Raw genomic sequence first — 9,051 nt, 5'->3', positions numbered from 1 at the left:
TTTTACTCTTCCCCTGGTTCTTGATGTTGGTTTTGATCCTCTGCCTTGTGACTGGAGGTTTCCGGGCCGCGGGCACGCGCCTCGTCCCTCGTCTCGCTGGCACCCGGCGCTGCCCCGCCCTGCTTCGAGACCCATCCTTGCCCCTCCCGCCCGCCTGCCCGGCCCCCAAGGGTCACTTCCTCAAGTTCAGAGTCTCCTGGAACTTGGTGCTGGTGAAACGCACGTGGAAACCCTTCTTGTTGATGGTGTCGTCCGAGTGGAACTTGACCATGATGGAGTGTCCTGTGGAGTAGATCTCTTCTGGAGGCTGGAAGAGACACAAACAAATCAAACATGGTCTTGCTGTGAGACTAGAAGAGAGGGCTGCTCTGAGTGCAGTTCCCTTTCCTATACCACTAGAGGGCTCTGCAGTGTTGAGTGCAGTTCTCTTTCCTATACCACTAGAGGGCTCTGCAGTGTTGAGTGCAGTTCTCTTTCCTATACCACTAGAGGGCTCTGCAGTGTTGAGTGCAGTTCTCTTTCCTATACCACTAGAGGGCTCTGCAGTGTTGAGTGCAGTTCTCTTTCCTATACCACTAGAGGGCTCTGCAGTGTTGAGTGCAGTTCTTTTTCCTATACCACTAGAGCACTCTGCAGTGTTGAGTCAAGTTCTCTTTCCTAGATTGCACGAGTGGTGTGCAGTTTTCTGCTCCCTCTCTATACAGCTCAGCAGTGTTGACAGTTTGAAATATAAGATGGCTTACCCCTGATCCGCAGTAGCGGCCAAGCCTTGAAGCATTGCTGTCAACGCCGTCGAAGAGCTCCATGTAGTCATAGCCGCAGTCCGCCTCCTCCTCGATCTCGAAGGTCTGGAAGATGAGCTCCACTCCGTAGCCCTCCTCAGCCGAGATCACCCACTGGCAGTCTGAGGCGCCAGGGTAGTTGTTATCTCCGAACTGGGCGTGTGAGTACAGGTCCTTGGTCTTCACCTCGGCTTTCATTCGCCCACCACACTCTGGACAACAGATAGAGTGGAACAGAAAAAAAAACGTGCTGAGCAAGGCTTTAAAATCAATTCACTGGGTTATTCTTCCAGTTCTTTTTCATAGTTTAAAACATAATAATAACATAATGTCCCTTGTTATGATCTGACTGAACTGTTAAAGAATCAATAAGCGCTATCAATTGCTATTAGATCGTCACTAACACTAAAATAAAAAACTTCACAAATTCAACAGCCAACGTTTGACCTTGAAGTCTTTCTCGGTCTGAAGACTTCTAGTCGAAAAAGGGCAATGAATACACTGGGGGAGAGAAAACAACAACGCTGATTTTGTATAAGTTTCAAATACTTTTATTTGACGAGTCTGTGTTTAAGGTGCTTTAAAACAGAGTTCAGAAGCTGCTTTTCCATCCAAGTGGCCAGAGAAAGGAGAGAGAGAGAGAGAGAGAGAGAGACATGAACAGAAGCCAGTAGGGCTGTAAAGGGGGCGCTCTCAGTGCAGGTGTAAAGGGAGCTCTCAGTGCAGGTGTAAAGGGGGCGCTCTCAGTGCAGGTGTAAAGGGAGCTCTCAGTGCAGGTGTAAAGGGGGCGCTCTCAGTGCAGGTGTAAAGGGGGAGCTCTCAGTGCAGGTGTAAAGGGGGCGCTCTCAGTGCAGGTGTAAAGGGGGTGCTCTCAGTGCAGGTGTAAAGGGGGAGCTCTCAGTGCAGGTGTAAAGGGGGAGCTCTCAGTGCAGGTGTAAAGGGGGCGCTCTCAGTGCAGGTGTAAAGGGGGCGCTCTCAGTGCAGGTGTAAAGGGGGAGCTCTCAGTGCAGGTGTAAAGGGGGCGCTCTCAGTGCAGGTGTAAAGGGGGAGCTCTCAGTGCAGGTGTAAAGGGGGAGCTCTCAGTGCAGGTGTAAAGGGGGAGCTCTCAGTGCAGGTGTAAAAGGGGCGCTCTCAGTGCAGGTGTAAAGGGGGAGCTCTCAGTGCAGGTGTAAAGGGGGGGCTCTCAGTGCAGGTGTAAAGGGGGAGCTCTCAGTGCAGGTGTAAAGGGAGCTCTCAGTGCAGGTGTAAAGGGAGCTCTCAGTGCAGGTGTAAAGGGGGAGCTCTCAGTGCAGGTGTAAAGGGGGTGCTCTCAGTGCAGGTGTAAAGGGGGCGCTCTCAGTGCAGGTGTAAAGGGGGAGCTCTCAGTGCAGGTGTAAAGGGGGTGCTCTCAGTGCAGGTGTAAAGGGGGAGCTCTCAGTGCAGGTGTAAAGGGGGCGCTCTCAGTGCAGGTGTAAAGGGGGCGCTCTCAGTGCAGGTGTAAAGGGGGCGCTCTCAGTGCAGGTGTAAAGGGGGAGCTCTCAGTGCAGGTGTAAAGGGGGCGCTCTCAGTGCAGGTGTAAAGGGGGCGCTCTCAGTGCAGGTGTAAAGGGGGCGCTCTCAGTGCAGGTGTAAAGGGGGCGCTCTCAGTGCAGGTGTAAAGGGGGCGCTCTCAGTGCAGGTGTAAAGGGGGCGCTCTCAGTGCAGGTGTAAAGGGGGCGCTCTCAGTGCAGGTGTAAAGGGGGTGCTCTCAGTGCAGGTGTAAAGGGGGCGCTCTCAGTGCAGGTGTAAAGGGGGCGCTCTCAGTGCAGGTGTAAAGGGGGCGCTCTCAGTTTCACGGTGCTACCTGCCGTGTGCGATGCCTCAAAGCCTTTCTTCTGCACAGAGTTATCTGAAAAGAACTTGATGAACATCCTGTTTGTGGTGGAGATGACCGGCTCGGGTTTCTTGCTGCCGCAGAAGCGCCCCAGCACAGGGGCCTTGGCGTCCCGGCCGTCATACAGCTCGACGTGGTCGTACGCACACTCCTGGTGCGGCTCCATGTCCACCTCATTGAAGGCCTGCAGGAGGGCGACGAAGAGTTAAAAATGCAAAATTAATCCAGTTCTGGATTACATCCTTGAAACTTATTTTTGTAACTTATTGGTTGCATCAATGCCATTAGCATGATCCACAGAAATGAGCGACCAGCTCAAAAAAAACAGCATGCACTATCCTTGCAGGCAAAAGCGGGGCTGTTGAAAGAGGTGGACAATGCCATACATGTTAAAAATGACATTCTTTAGCCCAAGTTAGCAGAAATCTACTTACTAGATTATCCATTATCTTGACCCCCCCCCCCCCCCCCCCGATTCGCGAGATGCAAGCGTCAGTACGTACAATTTTGACACGGTGTCCCGGGGTGCTCGTGATAGCCCAGGTGCACTCTTTCTTGCTGGGGTACTTGTCTGGCCAGTTGGGGCTGGTAATGATCCCAGAGAAGCTGGTGACTTTGTGATCGCAGCCTGCTGTAAAAATCGAGAAGCTTTTACACTCGGTCACCAAACACTACAAAACCTCAAAAAACACTCCAAACTTACAAATCAGCATTATTTACATTTACAAAATACCCAGTAAAGTACAGCTGCGGCCAAAACTTTTGCATCACCCTTCAGAATCAATTCATTTTGGTCATAAAGTCCAACCAATCCTGCTGAATCAATGTTACGTCAACATATCGAATGAATGCTTTGCAGTTTCTCATAACAAAAAACTGACATTTAGGTATTTAGAAAATACAGGACTACTATTTATGGCTTCCGGTAGACTATATAGTTTTGTAGTTTCTTGGATTACACAATGTTAAATAAAACAATGGTTCATATCTTTTTTTTTTTTTTTTTTTTTTTTTTTAATTATGTCTCAATCCTAAAATTCTAGGTGATGCAAAACCTTTGGGACACAGCTCTGGCTAATGGATGTGGAAAGGAGGTACGGTTCCTGGCATTACCGTTGCTCTGCTGTTACTCTCCGTATAAAGAGCCCAGTACCTTCTTTGCAGTCGTGCTTGTTGTCATGAAGCATGAAGCCACTGCGGCACTGGCAGGAGTAGCTGCCGAAGGTGTTCACACACTCGTGCTGACAGCCCCCGTTGTCCTTCGAGCACTCATCCTTGTCTGAAAGGCACCCGAGGAGAGCCGTCAACAGCAGAGAAGAGAAACAGCCAAGGGAGCTTTGTTTAGAACTAAACAAAACAAGAACGACGCCTTATGGAAAGACAGATCGTGAAAAGGCTTTGCGAAACGGTTTTTGCGCGCCAGGATCTCTCTCAGACTCACCTGAGAAGAAGTGAGCCTTGAAGCCCTTCTTGGAGACGGTGTTGTCCGACTTGAACTCCAGACGCATGTTGTTGTACTGGGAGGTGATGACCTCCGGCTTCTCCGCCCCGCAGAATTTCCCGTGGAGCCTGGAGTCGGCCGAGAGCCCGCTGCGCACCTCCACGTAGTCATACTTGCACACCTGAGGGGGGGGGTAGACAGCATTCCTTCAACGCCACTCAATACAAAGTGTTCAGAAGGCATGCCAGGAGAAAATGAGCTGGAATGATTACCACAGAGCGACGCAGAAGAAACGCTTCGATGCATCATGGTTCATCCCCAGATTCCTCGTGTTTAATAAGCAAGCAAATACATTTTCTTAACCTTTGTGACTTGAGCACAATGTTTCCAATCATCCTCGGAGGCAGTTGATTCACTTTTCCTTATTGTTTGATAAAGTCTGTGTTGAGATTTTTTATTTATTTTTTTTCAACCTTTGATTTCAGGAGCTTCTGCACCAGCCAGCACCAGTTAGTGGTCACCCGCTTTTAAGTTTCCTTTGCTGGTAATACATGGCTGTGCACTAGATGGCAGTGGTCCTTACGGATATAAAAAGTCAACTTCAACTAATCTAGCCTTCATTACGTCTATAGCAGAAATGAAGAGCGGCTCCCAGCAAGACTCCAAATACTGCGAGAGGAACGATTGCAAATGACATAAAAAGGTAAGGGGGGTTAGAAACGGTCAAACTAACTCAATGCAGCCAGGAAGCTTGCCGGAAACTGCTTACAAAATCTAAAACTAAATGGGATTGTGTGTGTGTTTGAGATACGCAGGGCCAGCACACAGCGGCGGGGATGTGCAGAGAAACACTGGTTCAGACGCAATTACAGTCAAACCCACTTCTAAAATCACTCCTGTGAATGAGAAACTGTCGCTTCTTATCACCACCTTAAAATGTCCCGGCGAAAATATAATGAGAGCCAATGGGGAAATGAATGCATAGGGTTAGTATGTTCACATTATTATTATTAGTCATTTAGCAGATGCTTTTATTCAAAGTGACTTACAGAGACCAGGGGGGTGAACTATGCTTCGTCAACAACTGCTGCTGCTGCCGAGTCACTTCCAAAAGGACCTCAGTTTTACATCTCAATCCAGAGAACGGAGCACAAGGAGGATAAGTGACTTGCTCAGGGTCAAAAACGCAGCGCATCAGTGGCCGAGGAGCTGCGATTGAACTGGGAACCTCCTGGTAACAAGCCCTTTCTTTAGCCACTGGACCAGCAAGGGGTTGTGCAACACTGAAATGCTCCCAATAGGGCAGCACAACATAGCTTCATTTCTACACTGCGAGGTGTTGCACAGGCAATGTGTGACAGATTGAAAACCAAGCAGCGTGTACTGGGATGCAGTTTTAATAATGTGAATTAAGGTATCACTACACTCACGTCGTTGCCCTCTGTCTCAAAGAAGTCGAACTGCAGGGAGATTCGGTATTGGGTGGGCGCGACCAGCTGCCAGATGCAGTTCTTGTTTGGGGGGTACTCCTTCGGCCAGCCTGGACTGGTGATGGAGCCGTTGAGCTTGGTGATGAATCCTCCGCAGGCAGCTGCACAGAAACACACAGACACACACAATCACACAGGTACACACAATCACATAGGCACACACACAATCACAGCCCTTTAGAACACGGTCTTTAGAAATCTGCTTGAAAGCAAGTTCAAATGTCACCTCTCTCACCCCCCTCTCCCAACCCATCTCAGCCTCCCCCTCCTCTCTCTCTCACTCACTCACCCTCGCAGCTGCGCTTGTTGGAGGCCAGCTCGTACCCTGGGTCACAGGCACACTTGTAGCTCCCCAGAGTGTTGACACAGCGCTGCTCGCAGCCCCCGTTGCTGGCTCTGGAACACTCGTCCACCTCTGGAATGAAAACGCATCATCAGCTCCGCTGAGCTTTCACTGTCCTTGCTTCCGCCCAGACTACTGTCCTTGCTTCCGCCCAGACTACTGCCCTTGCAGGCTCTTCAAACCCATTAAAACGATGCACTCGCGTCTCGAATTTGGATGCAAAGCAGAAAAAACTAACATAAAAACCAGATTGTATTTCCAAGCAGTAATGCTGTCTAAACATTTAAAAAGTAATATGCATGTGTAGTATTAAAATAGAGTATGCGTTAAGTCTATTGCATATCCACATTTGCACATGTACAGTAGTCTCACTACAGTCCTTTATTTTTAACTGTTTTCTTGTCACGAGTTATCTGAGTGGTTTTAAGTGTAAACGTGTTTATTCTTAAAGTTTTATAAAACTAAGTCCAAAACGCTCCTAGGGTCCACTAAAAGGCGAAACAAATTCCATAGTAAAAAAGGTTCTCTGAGTAGACGGACGACGCTTGGCCCTGTCTGAATCTTTCACCTTTGAAGAAGTTTGCGGCGAAGCCCGCTTTGTTCACAGAGCCGTCTGACACAAACTTCATCCACAGCTGGTTCGAGCTGGTCTTGATGTCATCGGGCTTGTCGTAGCCACAGAACCTGCCCAGCAGAGGGCTGCTCTCCGAGATGCCATCCCGGATCTCCAGGTAGTCGTACGCGCAGCTGTCGTGCCTCTCGATCTGAAAACGAAACATCCGGGAGAGGGGAGCACAAAATAAAAAAATAAATTAATCAGGCTGTACGTGTCCTCTTCCCTCCTGCAACAAGGTTGGTTTTATGTCCCCACAAACTCCGTTTCAAATTAATGCACCAGCATTAAAATCAGCAGGAAACAGGGGAGGACATGCAATTGGATACAGAACTCATTAAACACAGGAAGCAGACAGTAGCCTCTGGCTTGTGTCATTTACACATGCTGCTATCAGCCGAATGGTACAGATGGAAAAACTGATGAATGCACATTGTCATCTCGCAGCTAATTCATCTCACAGCAGGGCAGGATGTATACTGCGAATTTTGGGTATTTGAAAAGCCGTCATTAGTGCTTCTTTAATGCTCACAGAATAGACTTGGTTTAACCTCATACACTGCATCAACCCCAAGGGGTGTGTGTGTGTGTACAGGCAGTGTTGTGCAATACACTGCCGTTACAGTCTAAACTAGAGCCCGGCTCTTTTGCATAGTGGTTAAGGCGCTCACTGGCGGGGCGTGGGGGCGATGGTTTGCCCCTAGCCTCCGCCCTGGTGCAGGAGCAATGGCTGACTGCGTCACTGAAGGATTTGGAGACACAGAGGCCGGATTTACCTCGAAAGACTGGAAGGTCAGGCCCACATGGAAGCCCTCCGACACAGAGATCTTCCACACGCACACCTTGCTGGGACGGTAGTCGTCAGGGTAGTTCGGAGACTGGATCTGTCCATTGTCTCTCTTCACCTCCCCGCCGCAGATCGCTTCAGGACAGCAACGAGAAAACGATTAAAAAAAAAAAAAAAGACAAACTCCACAACTTGCTGTGCAAAATGCATTTCAAGTAACAGGATTGCATGAAACTGTGCCCACACCTTCCATGTCTTCCTTTCTCGAGTTTCATCTGCTTACCCTGTTGGATTATATTCTATTCAAATCATTTTGTGACCCCCTGATCCAGAAAAGTGCTTGATGCCTCCCCGGTTCTGTGTGGGACCCTGAGCAACTCACTTGACCTCCAGATGAGACGTAAAACAAAACGAGTTCCTATTGGAAGGGACTCTGCAGCAGCAGTTGTTGATGACGATACAGAGACTAGGGGGTGAACTATGCAAGTCTCTTTGGATAAACGCGTCTGCTAAATGACTTATTAATAATACAAAAAGGAGTGGGGCTGAATCTGATCTGCACGTGAAGGAAGGATCCCGGTTCTCACCTTCGTACACTGCGGAGAATCCCTTTCCCACCCAGTTGCTGCTGCTCCGAAACTCGATCCACAGCTGGCTGTCTGTCGAGATGATGGGTTCAGGGAGCTTGTCTCCACAGAATCGTCCTGTAACCCAAACAGCATCTTGTCAGAGACATACTGTATATGTGTGTGTGTGTGTGTGTGTGTGTGGGTGTAGAATATATTTTGATATACAGACACAGCTAACTAAACCAGCTGGGAGCTACTATAACATCACACTCCTCAGAGCGCTCAGGAGTCCAAATCCAATTTGCATGCGTCACGTTTGCTGCAGTTCACGCTGATTGGAAACAGATAGAAATGCAATGCTTACCAGCCAAGAACGGCATGAAAAATAAAACAGCTGACCTCCACCAATCCAAGAAATGTAATAGAAAAGGGATTGAGTCAGGATGAAATGAAGCATGACCGCTCTGGGCTAGAAGGAAATGCCCAAAACCTGAGCCGACACTCAAACACTGACAGATATCCTCAGCTCTGCTTCGGCCTTCAAGAGTCCTTCGAGTAAACGTTCAGTGCTCTGTGTTTGAGCGGATGAATTGCGTAACGATGATTAAATCTAAACATTTCTGGTCTTTGTAGTAGAGATTTACCTTTCAGTGGAGCCTTCCGCCAAAAGCCATCCCTGATCTCCACATGGTCATACCAGCACAGGTGGCTCCGATAGAGGTCCATCGAGGTAAAGTTCAGAATGATCTGAAGACAAGGAGGAGAAGGCTAGAATTAACGGGGGTGGGGCTCATTGAACTGGGAACCATCTACAGCTGCAATGGAAAAGCAACCCTTCTCTAGCGTTGTTTCACAGCGGGTAGAAGAGTCTGCAAGCAGCTGGCTGTGTTCTGGAGCACACCTTCTCTCCAGGGGTGACAGAGATCCTCCAGATGCAGTGCATGTAGGCGGAATACCCGTTGGGGAAGCCAGGGGAGGAGAAGTTCCCATTGCTGTTCTGGAGGCTGTCACCGCAAGCTGCAAAAACACAAGCAAACACAGAGCACGGCATTGGTCAGGAGACTCCAGGGAGACACGCCATTGGTCAGGAGACTCCAGGGAGACACGCCATTGGTCAGGGGAGACTCCACCTCACTGGTAAAGCCATCTCTGTTACATATGTGAGCAGGAGGATG

At 49.1% G+C, this 9,051-nt stretch overlaps 1 protein-coding gene across 2 annotated transcripts in view; it reads right to left on the bottom strand.

Moving 5' to 3' along the window:
• LOC121303148 (bone morphogenetic protein 1-like) overlaps window positions 1–9,051 on the bottom strand; it is a 35,909-nt gene continuing 26,858 nt past the window's right edge. The window contains exons 8-20 of one of the 2 annotated variants that reach the window (XM_041233644.1): window positions 8,778–8,893; window positions 8,521–8,623; window positions 7,895–8,011; window positions 7,297–7,442; window positions 6,476–6,671; window positions 5,854–5,979; window positions 5,505–5,665; window positions 4,075–4,255; window positions 3,787–3,912; window positions 3,137–3,261; window positions 2,604–2,817; window positions 744–994; window positions 1–307 (exon numbers count right to left, since the gene is read on the bottom strand). In XM_041233644.1, coding sequence (XP_041089578.1) covers window positions 173–307; window positions 744–994; window positions 2,604–2,817; window positions 3,137–3,261; window positions 3,787–3,912; window positions 4,075–4,255; window positions 5,505–5,665; window positions 5,854–5,979; window positions 6,476–6,671; window positions 7,297–7,442; window positions 7,895–8,011; window positions 8,521–8,623; window positions 8,778–8,893 — 1,997 coding nt within the window. In that variant the 3' untranslated portion in view covers window positions 1–172. Of the gene's footprint in view, window positions 308–743; window positions 995–2,603; window positions 2,818–3,136; window positions 3,265–3,786; window positions 3,913–4,074; window positions 4,256–5,504; window positions 5,666–5,853; window positions 5,980–6,475; window positions 6,672–7,296; window positions 7,443–7,894; window positions 8,012–8,520; window positions 8,624–8,777; window positions 8,894–9,051 lie in introns of both variants that reach the window. The other variant, XM_041233643.1, reaches the window with a different exon arrangement.

The sequence above is a fragment of the Polyodon spathula genome, chromosome 31 (genome assembly GCF_017654505.1).
Source record: "Polyodon spathula isolate WHYD16114869_AA chromosome 31, ASM1765450v1, whole genome shotgun sequence".
NCBI classification, from domain to species: domain Eukaryota; kingdom Metazoa; phylum Chordata; class Actinopteri; order Acipenseriformes; family Polyodontidae; genus Polyodon; species Polyodon spathula.
Note: the sequence above shows the minus strand (reverse complement) of the source record. Positions and strands in the feature narration are given on the sequence as shown.